General features: G+C 35.0%; 1 protein-coding gene across 9 annotated transcripts in view; it reads right to left on the bottom strand.

Annotated features, from left to right (window-relative positions):
• The window catches only part of LOC103971955 (DNA polymerase zeta catalytic subunit), a 33,064-nt gene extending 12,493 nt beyond the window's left edge, over positions 1-20,571 (bottom strand). Inside the window, exons 1-15 of one of the 9 annotated variants that reach the window (XM_065090676.1) lie at positions 20,369-20,571; positions 20,171-20,253; positions 18,595-18,652; positions 17,862-17,911; positions 17,631-17,743; positions 15,914-15,956; positions 14,688-14,756; positions 10,669-10,785; positions 10,394-10,559; positions 10,203-10,294; positions 9,666-10,109; positions 4,834-6,115; positions 2,059-2,313; positions 1,521-1,995; positions 1,161-1,303 (exon numbers count right to left, since the gene is read on the bottom strand). In XM_065090676.1, the coding sequence (XP_064946748.1) occupies positions 1,161-1,303; positions 1,521-1,995; positions 2,059-2,313; positions 4,834-6,115; positions 9,666-10,109; positions 10,203-10,294; positions 10,394-10,559; positions 10,669-10,785; positions 14,688-14,756; positions 15,914-15,956; positions 17,631-17,743; positions 17,862-17,911; positions 18,595-18,652; positions 20,171-20,253; positions 20,369-20,477 (3,499 nt within the window). In that variant the 5' untranslated portion in view covers positions 20,478-20,571. Of the gene's footprint in view, positions 1-1,160; positions 1,304-1,520; positions 1,996-2,058; positions 2,314-4,833; positions 6,116-9,665; positions 10,110-10,202; positions 10,295-10,393; positions 10,560-10,668; positions 10,786-14,496; positions 14,564-14,687; positions 14,757-15,913; positions 15,957-17,630; positions 17,776-17,844; positions 17,912-18,576; positions 18,653-20,170; positions 20,254-20,368 lie in introns of those variants that run through there. The other 8 variants (XM_065090675.1, XM_065090672.1, XM_065090673.1 and 5 more) reach the window with 8 other exon arrangements.
• Positions 20,572-21,235: the final 664 nt, after the last annotated feature.

Below are 21,235 nucleotides of genomic sequence, written 5' to 3'. Positions count from 1 at the left end.
AAGTGATGGTCAATAACTGTTTCTTCTTTTTTTTCTTCCAAAACTATTTCAAAAAACATCTTTATTTAGCCCAATGCCAAGATGACTTTGCAAGTCAGCGAAACAATAAGTTTCAATATAAGTTGTACAAAAAAATAATAATATAAGAATATATGTTCTCATTGATGTGTGAATGTGTTGATGTTTCCTATTATTTGAAGGTTTGTCATGTCATGTGCCCTGTACTGCTTCTGTGCTTCCTGGCCCAAAACCAAAACCATATTTGATGGAACTAGTATCATTGGAATTTGACAACAGTCCAAAACCAAATCCAGACTGGAATTTCAAACCTAGGTATTAACTCATAAAACCTTTTGACTTTGAGCATTGATTTAAAATAATTTAAGCATTAATTCAAGGAATTTTTAAAAAGAAACAATAACGCTAAATTTTTATGTATTTATTGCATACTTCCATTAAGTATCACAATAAGTCCATCCAGGATACAGAACATGTAGCACTAAATCCACAGAATCTATCAAAATAATGCACTGCAACAAAGGAACAAAAAGTGACAAATGATGGACTATGCTTGCAAGTATGTTTAATTACTGGTAAATAACAAAACAAAGATTAAAATAGTGTAATTATTATTGAGCAATGATACCCCCAATTGCAGAGAAATAGAAGATTAATGAAAGTTCAAACTTGCGACACCACTACGGATATAGAAGGAACTAAACCAAAAATTTACTTACCACTATTGATGACTCTCATGAATTACTGCAGTTAGAAGCCATCAGGAAATAAAGAGAAGAGTTGAACACAAGAAACTTAATAAGAAACTGGAAATTTGAACTAAAATTTACTCAACACTGAGAAAATATTGACCCAATGGGAGCACATATATCAACAATCCAACTAAAACCCAACATAAAAATCATGTAAATCGACAATTTTTCTTTTCCGACAGATCAAACCAACTAAAACTCATTATGCTGCAAAAAAACTATAAATATAATGCACTCCAAACTCGAGGATTTCATGCAGTTGCAATAACAATGTCAATAAACACAGATTAGATTTTAAAAAATCAATATTATCAAACTCACCAGACAAGTTAAACAGAGCAGGAGAAAGTCAGAATGCAATAAAAAAAAGAAAACTAAAGGAATAAACACCTTTGTGGTTCATCATTGACACCACGTATAAGCACATAAACTTCAAATGTCGGTCTTGTATCCTCCTGAACTGCCAGAGATATAATATTGATGCCATCAAACTGAGGATCAGGTCGGAGATCTCCCCTAGATTCTGCCAGAACCTGATAACCAAATGGATAGTGAAGTTACACCAAAGTCACAAACTGAAAATGCAATGGGTATATTACTTGAGTATTTTAGTAAAGAAGGCAGGTTACCCTGTAATAATGAAAGGCACTATTAGCTTTACAAAAAATCACACAGGAATGAACAAGTCCAAGAAGAATAATGAAACAGGACAAAGCAAACAAATGCAAGCAAGCAGTCGAAATAAATTACCAATCCAAAAGAGAACCAACCTCCAGACTGATTACTGTTAATTGTTGTCCACCACCAATACTTGCAGGATCACGAAAACCAATTTGACTAAGAGGAGTAAGATTTGATTTATCATCTGGGCCTGAAATCTGAGAGACATCTTGCCAACTACTACAAGGAACATTTTCCCCCAAGAAAATACTAGATAATTTGGATTCTCCAACAGAAGTGATGGTATGAACAAAACTTCCAACCGGAGGATTTCTTATATTTTCTTGATTTAATGGAGACTTATCAGGCTTCTCAAGTAAAGCAACATTATCTTCTGGTAAGGAACCATGATGGAAAGCTCCTGATATATTACTTGGATAAACTTTAGCTATTTTGTGAGGGCAACAATCAATCTCTCTGCAGGCATCTTCGACACTCTTTTCCAACTTCAAAGAGGTATCTTGTGAAATTGGTAGAAGGTTCCCCGTAGAAGTACCTAAGAATACTAAAGATCATATTAATTGCATCTACGGTATAGTATGAAAACATTCTTGGATAGTGCGCATACCAGTGGCGTAGTTGGAACATCTTTGCTGCTCCACTTGCAAAAGCCATTGATAAACAGAGTCAACAGATGGAGGTGAAGTTTCAGGAGTGAGCAAATATAGAACTGAACCATCATTTTGGAAGTGAGTTGGAATACCAAGTGCAGATTCTTGAAAATTCCCATGACTTCCCATATCATGTGACGACTGGTATGATTTCTTAAGCTCAAAATCTCTTCTGAAAAATGGGAGCAAATCATTCATACCCAGCAAATCACCTACACAAAAATGTATATATATATTGAAGGAATAAACAGAATAATTTATAGAGCAAAAATGTACAAGTTATAAAGAGTCACTGAATAATCACTCCAAAAAAACAAAAAAAAAAACATGTCAGTCAATTCATTGAGCACAAATAACCACCCACCCACAGAAGGTGCATGTTTATATCTGTAAATGCAGTACTTTCTGACAGAATACAGATACCTACGGGTCCGACTGAGGAGAACTATATGTAACTAGGTTCACCATCTGACTGAGGAGATCCATATGTGTAACTAGGTTCGCCAATTAAGCCACTCAAATGATAAGTCAGGACAAAGTATTCAAATAGGCAACATTCTGTTTCTGCAAGCTATAAATCAATTACTGGAGCAAAGGATTGAAATAATACCGAAGTTTCGAGATTCTCTTGGTATACAGTAGTATACCGAGCAGTATACCGCTCGATGTGTATATATATATATATATATATATATATATATATAAGTAAAAAAATAATTTTTTTCGAACCGGTGACGTCGTCTCTATATATATAAATATATATAATCTTTTTATTTATATATATATTTATTTATATATATAAAAAAAAAATGTGCGACATCGCCTGGCATATATATATATATATATAGTTATAAATAAAAAAATATCACCCGATAGTGGGTGGTCCATGTATCGGTATGCTGTCGGACCAGTACGTATCGCCCATACCGAATAGTATCATTCGAAATTATATACCTTGTACTGGAGTACAAAACCATCTCTTGCGCATATTTGGGTATTCCAAATCCAAGTAGTTTATTGGAATAAGTCTAAGAAGTCAAAAAAACCTCATTGTAAACCATGTGATGTATTTTCCACAGTATGTCAGACATGTATCAATCAGTCTAAATTGGAGCAAGCAGGAACTCAGAATATGCTCAGTCATACAGATTCCACGCTACCAATTCCACATCAGCAAAGAGTAAAATATAAGATAAGAAGCAAGAAAGACACAAGGCAACCTGTGGGTTTTATATCCAAACTAACAGAGAAGATAGATGACATATAATTGCTATTTATTCAATTGCAGAAACATTTGGCTATACAATATGATAAAGTGAGACTAAAAAAGAGAAATAAATGGAAAACATGTGAATGATAGGAAGAAAACAGGTAACCAGTTATGGCAGGGCAGAAAAAGTTATTTATTACTTCATAAACTCAACATACTAACATCAAACCAGTCCCTTATGGAAGACAAGTAACCATTTTAAATAAACAGATCCATCCTTCTTATGATTCAGAATAGGATTTTACATGATCCCGGAATTAGATACTAAAATTCAATCAGACACTAAAATAACAAGATTTAGTTCTTTTAACACTAAGATTGAAACACAAAGTTATACAAGAACCCAACATTAAAAAAATAAAGAAGTACAAAATCATTTAGATGGTAGAAAGATTCTCGGACAAACATGGAAGCCTTATGGTCCAATGAAGGAGGCCAACTTGATGCTTCCCTCCCCATTGATCACTGATAGATGCATAGGATAAATCTTCCATGATTCCTAGTGGAGATGCTTTCACTAATTGCATAGGATTAATTCGTTGTGGTTCACAAGCAAAGATAAAGATGCAAATAAACAAAAAACAATAAATTTTAAAAGCTAGATACTCTTCAGTGTCGGATACTATTTCAGGTCATATACGACATCCAATGTGGGACAATTTTGAAATTTAAAGTATCACAAAACTAATCAATAATCTTTTGTGAATTTAATTAAGGATACACATTAAAAGTAAAAGAATCCGATGGACGAAAGAGAGAAAAATATAAGTTGGGAAGGACAAGTAAGATTAGAGAAGAGAAACAAGGTATATAAAGTATAAACAACAAATCATCAGAGAAGTCCTAGGAAATAAGTGAGATCAGAAAGAATAAGAGAGAAGGTAATCAGCACAAATTAGACGAGAGAAGTCTACAAATTTTTATTTATAACAAATAATACATGTACCTAAGTCCCTTTTCACACACTTAAGAGTCGTAACTTAAAAAAATGGAAAGAAGCATAGGAAGCTAAAACCACACTAACTGATGCTTTGCACTGGCACTGCCCTTGGTTGTATACAAAGTGCCAGATACCAACATATAATTCCGAGATGGTAGCAGAGAATTTTCAGTGGTACATATAAACCTCCAACATGAGAGACACCCTTTTCTCAGTATTCATCTAGAAATGCATTAAACTTCGATTTTGATAAAGATTCATAAGGACAGTCAAAGAAATTCAGAAGACATAACCTCAAATTTGAGCTTTTAACAGTCAGTCAATCACAATAGTCTACAAAATCTTTTATCAAAAGGCAAAATTCTCAAAAAATCCTCTCATTCACCATAGGAAATAGTTCTGTGAAGTGTGAAGTATGAACACAATGAAGTAAACGACATATAAGAAAGATTCCAAATGTCTCTGTAAATCATTTAAGCCTCTATCACAATGTTAAAGAGAATTAATCAAATAATAACTTACTGTTCATGCAGCAAGAGTCAAAGACAAGTGATTCATCATGAGCACTTGTTATTCCAGTAACATTCCCTGTAGCATCTTTAGAATCCTCTAGAATACCCATTATTTGGTCTTTAGAAGGTGGCTTATGGCTATAACTCATCTCAACATATGCTGTCGAAGTTTTCTCCATATTGTGAGATGTCAGTATTCTATTGCTAGGGCTAGATGTATTGCTTCCTATGTCCCCTTCTCCAGTCCCATTATAATTTCTTTGCAACATATTTGTATCTAATGCCATATTTGACTCTGCATGACTGCTAATATTTGTGTCATGAAAAATCTGCTGAGCATTTTGCACATCCCTTTGACTGATGTACTTATTATCATCATGCTCAATAATACGTTCATCAACAACAGGTGATGTGTGTCGATCCAGAATACAATTTGCAGGGCATGTTGAATTCTCTTGGCCGACACAAGATGATCCAACATGTAAACTCATAGGCAAAGCACAACATAGTGAACCTTCAGAATAAAGGTTTTTCTTTTTACCATTTTCTGCCTCAGAAAAATCCTCAACTAAAGTTCTTTCAGGTTCAGCGTAGCCAACCTTGAAGTGACGCTTTTGCCTCATTAGATCTCTAACAGAGCAGGAAGTCAGTGGCTTTCCTAGCTTCCTACCAGAAGTATCTGCAACTGTATTTGAAGCATGGCAATTCTTATCCCCTTTGCTCCTAGATGAGATGCTAGGTTCGCCATCATTTTCCATTAAGTCATCAGGACAAGAATACGAAGCAGATTCAAAATCATCATGCTCCTTCTTAGCAGATGAAATGGGTAAATGACCCCACAGAATGTTACCTTTCTTGTATTTCCTACCACACTTTATTCTTGTATTCATCTCAGAAAGATCTAAAGATGATTTCAATTTCCTACTACTTGTGTTCATCTCAGAATGACAACGTTTTTCAGGAGTTACAGAGCTATCATCTGATGTTCCATGAGCTTGATGAATTGTATTTTGTGATGAAGAAACAGTCATTGGCTCATGAGAACAGTTATGTTTCTTCACTACATCAGGCTTAATTACATAATCAACGGAATCAAGAATGTCCTTGCATTCCTGCTGAGAAGCATGCTCATAGTCCAAATGAGCTATCTCTAAAGCCTTTTCGACGGATTTTGTTGACAATAAAGGAGTGAGAATAGCTTCATGAACTAGTTCATCATCATTATCCAGATCCTCTGCCGCTTGAGAAGACGCAAGCCAACCTAAAAGCCCAAGAGCTTCAGTAGATAAGCTCTATAAGACCAGAACAAATGTTTAGAAAGTTAAATAAAGCATAATAAACAACTGAAAAACACAGCTAATGTAATACACTTAATTTTTAAAAAATATTCTAACATGCATATCTTATACTTTGATCAATTATGGGTGATACCAAGGAACTCAATTTCGCCCGGACTGGTCCATACCAATTGGTACTTACTGTTTAGGTGCGAACCGGGACATGGACCACTCCATTTAGGGTGTTCAGGCCCATTCTTTTTCTTTTTAACTGCAGATCATTTTTCTAATAAAAATAAGTCACAAGAAAAATAAAAGTATCACTGACAGATTAAACCGTTATCATGATGCATAGTTTAACAGTTATTCTCAGCATTACTTGAAAAAATTGCTCATTACTTCATGCATTCTGAACCAGCCAACATCATTACAACCATCACACTTGTGTCCATACTGCATAATAATTATATTAACTGGTTGTATTCCAAATCAAGAAATTACAGCTACAAGGAAAAAAAAGTATATCTCTAATCAAATCCTAGCAGAAATCCATTTTAGACCCTACCCCACACTCCCTGTGGCCTGTTCCACAGAAAAGATGGTCAAAATAATAAATCAAGATATTTAATATCCACTACTCCCAAGTCCAGAAGCATCAGTACTCATTTTATAGCTCCACCTGACCAAACCTTATGACAATTACTGAGCTACACCAAACGAGACAGCCCATATGAGATTTCCACACTGTCCATGTTGCACAACCTGCACCCAAACCATTTTCTGCATTGTTTTATGAATCCACAACTCACAGAAGGGCCTGGCTCAGAAATCATTTTGTCCAGGACTCATGTTGCTTCAGCCTTGTTCAGCTAGGATTCTTGAATGACTTCCAAATTAAGAGTTGTCCAACCTATCCAGGAGTCAGACAACCTCCCAACTTCTTCCCAGGAGACTCCACAACACCAGCACCTCTTTCAGGAGTTGCATGAACTCCCTTTGTCAGGCAAACAGCCACTCAGGCTTCTCACTTAATGCACGCCTCAAGAGGATCTATAGAAATCCAAAAAAACCCAGCAAAGTTTTCTTATAGGATGAAGAGAGAACAAACATTTGTTCTAAGAGTATTATGGTCATATTGTTGTTGTAGCATATTTTGATTAAGCTTTGGCATTGTTAGCCAGTAAAAAGTCACTGCAACTCTTGTGGTCTATTCTTTTTACAGTATTTTTTAGCTTTTCATCTTTAGTTTTATGTAAGATCACTTACATGGGAGTCTTCTTTTCTTCCACAAACTAAAAAAAATACTTGCTAAGAATAATCCTAAACAGTTTAGTTGAGAAACTCTGATCTTGAAGCTGGCCAATATCTAGAAATCAACCACGAAGTCAATGAAATCTAAGGGAAGGCTCTATTGTTTTGAACTTTGGTGAACATACTGTAATGGAAGCAGATGTAGATGCTTGAGCTATAGTTTCAGAAGTTGTAGTCAATGGAAAGTGGTTCTTACTTCCTGAAATTAATGCGAAAGTGGAAAGGATGTGAAATGAGGATTATCACAAATTAAGATCATAATCCTTTTTGGTCACCAACAAGCAAAAATGTTTCACTATTAAGAATTAACAGTGTTTGCAGATAAAAGATATGAATGATACAAATAAAAGAGAATCCATTAATCTCTAATATTTTTATTATACATATTTTATGTTAGTACCATTAGACTGTTGTACCACACGAAATGGTATGGTATGGGACGTACCTACCAGTCTGAGTGTGGGCCGATATGCAGACCACACTTGTTTCGGGCAATCTGACTAAAATAAGAAAAAAAATTAAAAAAATGGTGAGCCCCTGTCCAACTCAGCATTAAAGAAAAAAAAACAAATTACGGCTCACGAACACAAGCACTCTTCTCGCGTACGATGCCGCAGCCCTCGTTGCTTTCGCTTTCACTTCATCACTGCTGCTGCGCCCCAAGTACGCTACTGCTACTTATCACCTCCTCTTTTTTCATTTTCTTCCTCCTCCACTGCTTCCTCTTCTTCCTTCTTCCTTCTTCCTTCCTCCTCCTTCCTCTATTCCTCCACCACCCCTTCCTCTTCACCCTCTTTTTCTTCCTCATCGAAACACCGGTACGTATTGGCATACCATGTATCGATACACTGGTATAGACCGATATGTACCAATTCGATAGATGGTCGAAACGAGTCCTTGGTTAGTACCAAGGTCTGCCGTACCCAAGCATACCGCCCAGTACCGGGCGGTACGTACCGGTCCGATAGGTTATCGGTACGCAGACCGCTCGGTACCGCTACAGTGCTACAGTACTATACTGTAGCACTACTACAGTATGAAAAAAATAAAAAAATTATTCGGTACACTAGGGCGTACCGCTCGGTATGCCCTGATGTATCGCCCGGTACACCGGTACCGTACCATACCGAGCCCGGGTCGAAACGCCGGTACGGTACGGTACAGCAAACCTTGGTTAGTACCACCGTACCCAAGCGTACCGCACGTACCAGGCGGTACGTACCGGTCCGACAGGTTATCAATACGCGGACCGCCCAGTACCGTACAGTGCTACAGTACTATACTATAGCACTGCTACAGTATGAAAAAAATAAAAAATTATTCGGTACGCCCTGATGTACCGCCTGGTACACCAGTACCGTACCGTACCGAGCCCGGGTCGAAACGCCGGTACGGTACAGTATAGCGAACCTTGGTTAGTACTATGAGTAATGGAGGAAAATTTAAGAAGACTTTACTAGAAATAAAAAATATGTAACTAATGATTTAACTAGTAACATTGTCATACACAGATTTCAAAGGAGAGCAAATATTCATATAGTTGGTTTAAATTCATGGACATCATGACTTGTAGTTGTTTTAGTATTTTCAAAAATTGGTTATCATATAGAACATGAAGGTAAAAGTAAAACAATACTTTAAGATATACTATCTAGATCATATTTTATATTTTGCAGGTTTTAAATTAGTTTTTGATTGATTCTGATCCCTCAATATTGTTAATCCCACTTGTATCACCTTTATCTAATCTCAATCCAATACCAATCTTGTAAAATATGATCATTTCTAAGTAACATAAAAATGTTTAGATATTTTTCATGCAATTCCTTTCAACATAATTAATGTTATGTTGGTCAAGATGAACTGTATCATTTAATCAGTAGACCTATACTTGTCAAACTGAAGGAATCAAAAAACATAAATAAATAAAATACTTTTACATAAATCCACAGCCCTTTCAACTTCATACAGAACTTCAGGGCACATTATCAATGACAAACAAGAGAGTGTATCCATGCACACGTGCACACACATAGAGAAAGAGACGATCTAGTATGATGAATACAAAGCAGCTGTTTACAGGAAAGCAAAATATTTTCACGAACATATTTCCACTAAAGCAGATTAAAAGACTGATACTCATAGTCATTACCAGCTTTACGTAGAAAACAAGAAAAATATTTTGATTACATGTATAAACATGTAGAAGATATATGTTGAAGGTTAATAATAGCACAAGGGAAAAACAGACTACCAAAAAATCAGCATAGACCTTTTGATCTTCAGTGCCAGTTGGTGTTGATGCAGTCCTTTTGCAAGTTGCCAATTCATCAAATTTAGATATTTTCTCATACAAAAAGATATCTCCTTGTCCTTTTGATAGAAGACCATGCAACATATCATTCTTATCTTCGTGATGATTCAAAGGCTCACCAGAAGAATTGCTACTCTTCTGACATCCCAAGGACTTAGAATTTTCATCAATTCCAATGAATGATTTGATGTGCTCCTCCAACTTGTCTCCATCTTCAGTTGCAAAAGCATTTTCAGGCAATGATTTCTGGATTTTTATGAACCACTCAGAGAGCAGATTTTCATATTGAGTTCCACATACAAAATTTTGTAGAATATCTTCTGGATTAGGTCGACTTAATTCAAGTGGCTTTGCCACCTCTTGAACTCCAGATCGTTCAAACTCCTACCAATAAATGAAATTAAAAATGCACCAATTGGTTTTATTTAAAGGGAAAAAGGGCTCAAAGAAGTCTACAAATTGTAACCAACAACTAACCTCCCAGATTGGGATGAGTGATTGAACCATCTTAACCTCTGATCTAGTTTGAGAAAGAGATGTATAAATTTTATACTTCTCATTCAGAATATCTGCAGGTGAAAAAAAGGAAAAGACAAAACCAACCAGCAATACTATATAGAGGTGTAAATGAGAAAATTATACTCCATTTCTACAAAGCAGATACAAACCATCTATGCTTGAGTCTGCTTCAAGGTCACAGATACTCTGACGTTTAGTGGTAGACATACTTTCAGAGGACGATTGAGAAACAACCGAATCTGGCCAAATCAAAGAACTTAGGACCGTAGAAGAAAGCCAAATTGCTGAATCTCCAACTTCCTCACATAAATCTTCCTAATCATAAAGATTAAGAATTAGATCATTCAAGCTAAAAGCAAATGAATGATATATACTTTTGTAATAACTAACTGCATGATGAGATGAAAAAATATATATATATTACTTTGACATCATGCGTCTCCTTATAAGATGATTTTGGCACAAAGCTATCTGGCAAAGGAGGGCGAAACTTAATCTTTGACATATGTATATGGCTCATTCCATATAAGTTGTAGTCAACCTGAAATAACAACACAAATAAGATTTGATGGTTACCCTCATGAAGTGGTATCTTAATCATTATAGATGACATGGTGAAGTAACTAATCTAGCCAATAAAACCATCAATAGATGTACAATTTGAGTTAACTGAAAAATAGCAACACAAGGTAACTAACATACTACCCGAGTGCCAATTGTCAACATATGACCGATAACAGATAACTAGCAAAAAACAAACCATCTAGACCATGGTACTAAGCAGGATTGCAAGCGAAAAAAGGAAAGGCAGAAAAAATCCTTTCTATTAATCTATGCAAAGAAAGATTCTCATTATATTTATTTAACAAATTTTCTAACTTTTCGTATTTTAATATTTTTTAAATTATTCTCTCAATCCATCCTAATCTTGCTGATCAAATCGACAGTTCAATCCCGGTCAGTGTCAATCTGGCAAATAATTGTGGCACAAAACACCTACAACCTTTAATTGTTCCAATATGCATTAGAGGACAAAATTCATTTGTAATAAAGATAATTGTTAATCTATCACTATTGACGCTCTGGATAACAATGTACACACTACACCAGGAAACTACTGGATAACCAATTCTAGAACCTGTTTGTAACAATATGCTTTGAAAACATGGATCCATACTGCATTGTCCGCATGTTCTACCATTTGGAGAAGATATATCATGACAAAAGAGCAAAGCAAATTGGATAATATTTCAATAAACTGTTGAACATATTCGATTGCTCTTACATGGTCAAACACAAAGCTTATAATTTTTCAAAGAGGTTAGACCTGGGAGAAGTTCCTATTAAAATATTGAAAGGTTCCTAGGGTTTCTTTCTTATAATTTTAAAGGAATCCATTTTTATTTTAAAGGATTCCTAGTCTCTTCTGAATAGTTCTGTGACAATTTAGTTTTATTCTTTACACTTTAGTTTCAATTGCAAGAATGGATTGTTTTCTGTCTTGAGAAAATAGCTAATTAGCATTTCTCCTCTCCATATTCCAGTTTGGGTTAAGGATTCCAAGAAGTCATCTTTTCTTGGAACTATATGTTTAGCATTTTTTTTATTAATTTTCTTTCATCTTCATTTAGTAGTTATTCTTCATATCAAATGAATTAATAAATTTATTGACTCTTAGGATGACAGATAAAATTGTAGCATTGTAGGAAACCTAGATCTCTCACAAACCTAGATCTTACGATGACAGATAAAATTGTAGCATTGTAATAAAGATAACTGTCTAATCTATCACTATTGACGCTCTGGATAACAATGTTCATGCTACACCAAGCAACCACTTCACCAAAAAATAGGTTAGATAACCAATTCTAGAACCTGTTTGTAACAATATGCTTTGAAAATATGGATTCATACTGCATTGTCCACATGTTCTACCATTTGGCAAAGACATATTATGACAAAGGAGCAAAGCAAATTGGATAATATTTCAATAAACTATTGACCATACTGGCATACTCCACTACTATAAGACAATAACTACCACTTTCAAGTGTTTTTTCACTAGATAACTGCATACATACTTCTCTTAGCCCACAACACTGCTTAAAAAATTCTTCTGCCACTAACATGGATGACATCCAAGATTTGAAGTTGGAGGTGTATAACTTTTTCTTCACATAAATCACAAGGTATCAGACTTAGCAGCTGACCATGGGGTAACCATCCTGCCATTGCATATTGTTGTAATGGCACATTAAATCTTTTGTTCTCCACTTCAAGAGCAAAGGCCCAGTGAGTAAATCTCCTATCTAAGCCAAAACTTTGATCAACCATCTTATCTAAAAAAATAATTCAAAAAACATACAAATTCTTATGAACAGGAACAGGTTTGTAAGAGATCTAGGTTTCCTACAATGCTACAATTTTATCTGTCATCCTAAGAGTCAATAAATTTATTAATTCATTTGATATGGATAATAACTATATAACTACTAAATGAATATGAAAGGAAATTAATAAAAAAAAGACTAAACATACAGTTCCAAGGAAAGACAACTTCTTGGAATTCTTAACCTAAACTGGAATATGAAGAGGAGAAATGCTGACTAGCTATTTTCTCAAGACAGAAAACAATTCATTCTTGCAAATGAAACAAAAGAGTAAAGAATAAAACTAAATTGTCACAGAACTATTCAGAAGAATCTACGAATCTTTTAAAATAAAAATGGATTCCCTTAGAATTATTAGAAAGATAGCCTAGGAATCCTTCAATATTTTAATAGGAACTTCTCCATGTCTAACCTCTTTGAAAAATTATAAACTTTGTGGTTGACCATATAAGAGCATTATGATCAAGTCTATCCATCTGCAAATAAAAAACAAAAAGAAAATCATAATAATGTACCTATGATGGACTGAGAGGTCAATGGTGATTCCCCATATTTTATGAGATGTCATCCTTCATCAGGAAGACCCGAAACAGTATCTATTTCTTATTTGATCATCTTCCTTTTTACAATATAACATTTCTTTATTCATATTCCCTGTTCTTTACTTTCAAATTACTCATGCAAAACTATTAGATACAATATTTTTCTCTAAATCAACATTTCTATGCTGAAGAATTTTTTTAGACTTAACAGCAGATCAAATCATACATATGGTCTAGATTGTTCAACCAAAAATACAGCCCTCCAAAACGTAGTTAGGATGAGAAAACTAAGTGGAGTTATTTGGATTAATCATGGATCAGTTGACTTTTTTCAATTTCTATAGATTTCTTAAAACATTCAAGTTACTTTCTGAATGATCACATTTGTCAAACCTAATTTAGAAAAAATCATTACCAAGAGACTATCCTACTTTCCACATCCAAAGTTTGGTTTGTTCATTTAATGAGATATGCATCAATAAGTGGTCAAAATCATCCAGACCAATTAACAGAAATATTAGTTATAATCTCAAAAGTCCAAAGTTTCAATGAACACTGTTTTTTACTCCAGAATTCACACAGTTTATCTTTCTTCTTGAAAAAGAATTCATAATGAAATAGCTTTAATATCTTAAGATTTAATTGGCTTATATATAAATAAAATAATCGAGTGTAATTAGGTATGTCGTTTTCCATAGTACGAAGTGGAATGATAAAACATAATGTGATCCCAACCCATAAAAACATTTTGATAAAAAATGTAAGATAATGAAAATTGACCAATAATATATGCATATGTTCATTATGTCTCTCAACACCTCTTGAATAATGTTTGCTACTTAAATCAAGGCCACACATGAATAAGAGAAAGTACTGAGTCAGGGTATATAATTTATACAAATACATTTTATTTTACCACTTCTGAGGAAAAGAACTAAATATTATAGTCAATATATTTGAAGCCTCACACAGGCAAGTTTCCACCCGCCTCTAGCAGGCAATTGGCCAAACTGCAAGGAACCATTAGAGTAGTCAGACCATGGGAAGACCCCATTGCACTTCCCATCACCCGCAAGACACAAGAGGAAACTCACCATGCATGGGGCTCCAGAGATCTTCAAATAATATGAATATTAGAGTTCATCATATTACATGAACTAAGAATAGAAAAATGATAGTTTAAAATGGAAAATAGAGCTTCCAGATACTTTGCAGTTACTACTTACAACAGAAATCAATATCTGGTTAACGAGCTTTCAGATAATATTTTTTGCCACTGCAACCAAAATCAATATGTATATGGATCCATAACCATCGTACCTAAATGGCAGGAACAGGTCCAACAAGGAGACTCCATAATCCACATATTTGTAATAAAATTGTATAACTGCAGTTAGCATGGACGACGAACAATAGGAGCAATTACATGTAAATTGACAATGCTCATGTGAAAAAAAGAAACGTCGTGTGGTTCGCCAGCAGACAGCAAATGGATAAGCACAATGCCTTACCAAAAAATGTAGAAGAAAAGGAATATGAGACTCGTACGGCTGGAAGGTTCTACCAAGCACCGTGCCATCCTGAAAAGTTTACAATAAAAATTAGCCCTGATAACAAGGTATCAAAGACCAATCTGACATCGGTGTCTGGTAACTTACTGGACCAAGACTACCAGTACCAAATGGTAAACTGACCCATACCATCAGAAATCATTAGGTAAAAGAAAAACGAATTGTATATGTACCAGCATTGATCTATACGTTTTGATACAAGTGATTGGTAGGACTGATGAATACTGTGCATATTGATCCAATTGGTATTTAAACAAATGACATCATAAAAACAATCGCACTTGAATCCTTCATTTTCGTTGCATGAAAACCCAACCAATCTAGGTCAAGTTGGTATTTGTACGAACCTGAACCCAGACCAGACCAATGGAATGAAGGTGAAAGCCTTCACCAAGGTCAAGGCAGGCTTAGGCTATACCTGTTAGCTAAATTTAGCCAAGAGACAAGTAACAAAAACCAAATTTGTTTTTCTCATCAACAAAATATAATACAAATCAAGGTTTGTCATTTTGGGGGATGGACCCATGTCAATCCATGGCCAGAATGGTACAGGCCCCATCTGTACTGACATACCAGCACAAGGTATGGCTATACATATTGCAGTAACAAGAAAGAGAGGACAGGGAGAAGGAGAAGAAGAAGAGGAGATGGAGAAGAGAAGGAAGAGGAGGAGGCAGAAAAGAAGGGGAGGGAAGCTGGAGGTGACAGACAAGGAAGAGAGAATTATCGGGCAGGTCAACAAACTGGCAATGGTGGGTAGCATGAGCAATGGGCAGCACGAGGGAGGCGAGCGAAATTGCGAGAGAGATGGCACAGAGGCAACCCCAGGAAAAAAAAAGACTAGCAGTAGGCCTGATTCAATAGGCTGATCAGGCAGTATTGAACCCAAACCATCTGTATCTTAGTTCACACCCGAACCAATAAATATCAGCCAGTACCAATCTAAGCAAAATGGCAAATTTTGATTAAATTGATAGATATAAGCATCAATTTGATCAATTGGAAATCATAGCCTAGATCTAAGTCAGACATTAGGAATTTAATTGATAGTTATGCTAGAACAAAATACAATATATGTCCATTTCTTTGAACTTCATTTTAAATAATCAAGGTAAAAGTCAACATCTATCAAGCAAACAAAATGATGAGAAAAATACTTTACTTACCAGAAGAAAGGTAGCCACACGAGTAACATCTTGTGGATAATATCTTTCATACAAATTAAGGAAATCAAGAGCTCCACAAAGATCTAAAAAGTAAAAGAGAAGATAAGATAAATAATAAAAGAGATAAAAAGGGCATCCCTGAGCGGAAAACTTGTGTATCTTGCTTCCATGCTATGTCAGAGAATTTAAATAATAGAGGCGCATGAACAAAATACATTATCAAATTAAACAAATGACATTATTTGTGTTTTAAATATCAACAAAATACATTAACAAATTAAACAAACATCGTATATTTAAGTGTTTTATATCTCAACAAAAAACACAAACATAAATTGAATTATTCATGAAGCAACTTCATTGCTTACAGAAAATCAAGACTGTTTATTATAAGAGGCATAATGTCTTTTCCTTATAGAAGCAATATGAATTATGCAAGAAAGAAACTCACAACTCTAGTGTTGCTTAATATTATTTTATATTATGTGTGTTACGTTATTTTCCAAGTTCTTAATCAACTTACAACTTAATAAACTTCAAGATGCAATTTCTTTTAGCAACATTAGCTTAGTCTGAACCAATATTGCAATTTTGGGTACCAAACCCAATTCAGTTACTGACCAAACCAGTACAAGTCTGATACGAAGTGGTCTACCAGTATGCACCACGATATCACAAAGGTGAGAGGGAGGAGGAAAAGGAGGTGCAGGTCATGAAAGCAAAGAAAGCAAAGCGCAGTGCTGGTTCACACCCAGACCAATAAATCGGACATTACATACTGGTCTGAATGAAATTGCATTCTTGTTTTGAATTTGCAACTTAACTGATTCCAAAAGCACACTAAAATATCCCTAAAAAGAAAAGAAAAATACTGGGATTGAACCGGCAATAAGGTGTCTGTTTGATCAGAGAAAGGATGGATTGAATTCAAATACAACACTGGACAAGCCCACTAGCAATTTGACTGTATGCAGTTCGGACAACACAATTAAGACTGCATACAGGAGTAAGACTGTGTATATAATTCTCTCCAAGCCTTGCACTGAACGTAACCTTGTATGCTAGATCAGTCCTTTTCAAAAGAAGATACTAGGCTCTTCCAGTGTCCCAATTTTTAACTTACTATTTTGCACAAAGAAAAAAAAAACTTATTGTTAGAAGGATATATGAAAAAATTGTTTAGCATTTAATTTATAGATAGCATATTCATGTAAATTTATAGAGTGACCATTTTAATATGTATAGCATTCCAACTTAAACATAAGCATGCACAATAATCTAGCAAAACAAAGGGCTGTAATGTAACCCTTGAAATTTTCAAGTTCTAATCCTGATGAACTGTGTCAAGAAATATCTTCAAACAACAGTTGATAAAACTTCATCTTTATGGCAATGCAAATGTCCGAGAGGACTCAATTAATTAAATTACCTGAAAATTTGAATAGAGAAACTGTATAAAGATGGTCAGAGGCAATTCACTAAGATGTGATGGTGTGATTGGTATAAAAGTGCTAGGAGTCATGAATGATGATTTTAATATATGGTATCCACAGACAACTAGAATGCATTTAGACACTAGCGAGAACCATGTAGTCATCAGGAATCTAATAAGCATCCAATAAATATGACTTTAACAAAAGACAATTAGTAATAAACTAATATATCACAGAACATCAGAATTATGCAACTCATTGTAGTATGTGACAAAAGAGGATACAAGTAGATCTTTAAGAAAAGATCCTCCAATGAATGATAACCATAAATCTTCTTGGCCCGAACAAGGCTACACCCATGAACATGTTGTCTTGCTGCTGAAGAAACAGTTCGATCCTGTAGTAGCTCGATCGAAAATGTTAAAAGCTCTAATAAGTTTCTTGTAAAATCTAAAGGACATGATAAACATAAAACCCAAAATCTTCCAGAGAATCTACCAAGATGCTAAACATACTTCCAGAGCATTATCGATAGCAGTTATCAAAGTCTTAATATACTCATCACCTGCATAAGACAAGTACAAAAGATAAATAATGTGACATTTGTGAGTGATTTGTATCTTAATTTAAATGTTTGTATCTTTACTTTAAATGCTCCAAGTGCTTTAAAAATTCCTACCACCATATTTTCTAAAATGTTAATGGAAGCCCTACCAGAAACCCCAATATTTCTCCAAAAGTTGTCACTGATATTTCCACTTACACCCCCTAGAACTGGTGTTGAAAGCCAATTGTGCAAGATCCTAAGACAACAAATAATTTCCATTAAGAATTGCAAGGTCACTTTCTTTCTCTAAGACAGTGTCGACCATCATTTGAGTTTTGTGTCACCCCTTGCCAAGTCAAGGATTAAGTTGCATATGAGCAACCCATGAACAGCTCATCAACAAAAAGAAATGGAGCAAAATGTAGAATAGGAACATTGCACAGATAACAATACATGACCATCAACTGATGAAACAAGAAGTAATCACAAACTGCAACACTAAGTTTTCAAGTGAACAAATCAATTATACTGGTACAAAATACCGTACTTTTACAATCAACAAGAGGAACAATATGCATACTTGGCAATGTTCTTTTCCAAAATTCTTTCACTATATCATTAACACAAAAAATTGGCAACTGTAATGTCTATTCTATACTTTCAGTTCGATTTTCCAAGTATGCTTTTGAAAAATATATTACCTGCTTCGGAACTTTGAAGTAGCTCGATAGGACAAGGTATATACAAATATGGCAAAGCCTACACCACCAAATAAAAAGAGTTAACATGAAAAATCCAAGAGATGGAAAAAAATTCTTATGGTTTTTTGTGCTATTTCAAGCACAGTTGATTGACTTTCTATTATCGAGTTATCCAAATAGGTTCATTTGCCCTCATGGACTACTGTGTAATGTAAGAGAACCTTATAGTTGGTGTGCAGCAAGAAAGTACTGACATCTAATGATAATTGTTTATCAGTTAAATGCAGATTTAAATACCTTCTGGATCCTTGTTTCAAGTCACAAATCTTAGTCAAACAAAGTTACAACAGTGTGAACATAGATACAGAACTGAACTGTTAATCCATATGAAGCTAAAGATCAAACATTGAAAATTTACAGAAAAAAACAGTTGACAGTAAACGAAGTAGCAAAGCCTGAATTGATTGTTGAAATCTATCAAACAAATCAAAACTTTTGGTTTACACAGTTAGATCCCAAAAATGTAAAAAGAAAATAACACAACCACAAAACAGGAAAAAAGAATGAAGCCCCACGGTAGAGAATAGCAACAAACATAGTTCTGAATTTTTTCTAGCGCTACGTAGTATGCATCACTCCCAAAACCTGGCCTACCCCAATGCTATTGAGCCGTGTCCTTGGAAAGGGCATATAACCATAGAAGAGGAATTCATTCAGTTAATGCTTATTTATAGCCACTCAATTATTCCCATGAAAGGACAAGAAAGATCTATAAAGAGGAAAATTAAAAAAATAATGTACATGCTCCATCATTCTTCATTCATTATTTAAGCTAAATCATATACTTGGCTGGTTTATATCTTGTAATCATTTATTTATATCTTGTGATCATTTATTCCCATGACAGAATCCTTAGTTCTTTTGTTGGTGGACCCTTAATTGCATACCACTTTCTTAATATGTAACAGACTTCTAGTCCAAATTACTTCACCAATAATAAGATATCTAATTAGATGGAAATTTTGGTGCAATAGTAAGGTTGCACCATTCTGATCAAGTAGTCAGCAGTAAGTTACGCCAATAGTTCCCACAGGGAAACATACATCTAAACAATTCTAGATGGGGTCATGTGTAATTGTTGGTGGAGTTATATTCTACATTAAATCTGATTCTTTTATTTCCCACAAGTCCATGACCATGACATAGTAAATCCAGGAGGTAGTACCAACAGTGTCACAGAGATCATGCTCCCATCGCCTTTCTCTTTCTCTTTCTGTTTTCTGTCTTCTTTTCTCTATGCTTTTCATTCTTCCAGGCCCAACATGTCCCTCTCGGTTGCAACACGTTGCACATACCAATCCATTAACCACCCCCTGATAACGAATTCCTTTGTATTAAGCTATTATTTACAATCTTCACTAGATCATAATGCAAATCCTCATGGTTTAATGATTTTGCTCAACGCAGTCAACTTGCAAAATTTGAACTCTAATCAACCCTGGAACTTGCCGTGATTTACATTCAGAGGAAAATAAAAGAAAAATAAGCAACAAAAATGAAGTATAGTGAACAGAACCCGATGAATGTGAAGGCAAGTTTTCTGTCCGGCTGGCGTAGACCCGTAAATCCTTATGACAGGGACCTCATTCACTGTCCGCCCTAAGAAAGAATTCGCCCCAAGGAAAAATGAAACCATCAGACAAAAACAGTAACGATCACCTGGAAACTTGATAAAGGAAATAAGAAGAAGGGTTCGGATAGGGCGGCCACCAACCGTGAAATGAACTATAGCAGATGTCGAGATCGGGGATCGGCGGCGACATGTAGTAGTCGAGGGAGACGATGCGAACGCTGAAGAGAGTAATATCCGGCGGAGAGGCCATCTCCGGCGGCAGGGCTGTGGCGAGGGAGAAGAAAGGAAGAGGAAGAAGGCATAAAGACAGGAAGCGAGACGGGAGCGGGTCCAAGAGCGGTTGGACATTTTAACGAGCGTTTATAGCGGCACGAAAAGATCGGTTTCGGGAGAACGCACCTGCCATTCACGTGATATCGTGCAGCTTCTACAGCACGCTGACGAGGGCATCAGTCGCGAATCAGCCTACACTTTCTTTTTTTCAAATAAAATGATTGTTGGGCGAATTTTCGAAAAAGTCTTTATTTGTTAAATTTTCAAAACAACGCCCCCTAATCCTATAAAAAAATTATTTTATCTCTTCTTATAAAAAAAATTATTTTACACCTTCTTTTATCGGACTTATCATCGCTCATAATCCTCGTGCCACAGTCAACCTTTGCTTGTAACCCTCATGCAAGAGCTATAACTATTGGTCTCTAAAGCTATCTCCTCTACCGCATGTTTAATTATTTTTTATTGACTTCAAACAAACATCATAGATTACTAGATTTTGATGAGAAATATTTTTTAAAAATTTTAAAAAAATTCTATAACCAACCTTTTTTTACTATCTACAATTTCATTCTAAGAATTTTTAATATTTTAAAGATATTTATTTAAAAATGAGTATAAATATTTTACTCTTAAAATATGACATCAAGCGACAAGCGACGATATAATTGTCTGATTATTTTTTGAGGTGATCGATGATAGAATAACAACAAAGATGATTGTCTGATAGATAAA

Source organism: Musa acuminata, chromosome BXJ1-11 (genome assembly GCF_036884655.1).
Source record: "Musa acuminata AAA Group cultivar baxijiao chromosome BXJ1-11, Cavendish_Baxijiao_AAA, whole genome shotgun sequence".
Classification (NCBI taxonomy): Eukaryota; Viridiplantae; Streptophyta; class Magnoliopsida; order Zingiberales; family Musaceae; genus Musa; species Musa acuminata.
The sequence above is the reverse complement of the archived record's forward strand: the minus strand, read 5'-3'. Positions and strand labels throughout refer to the sequence as shown.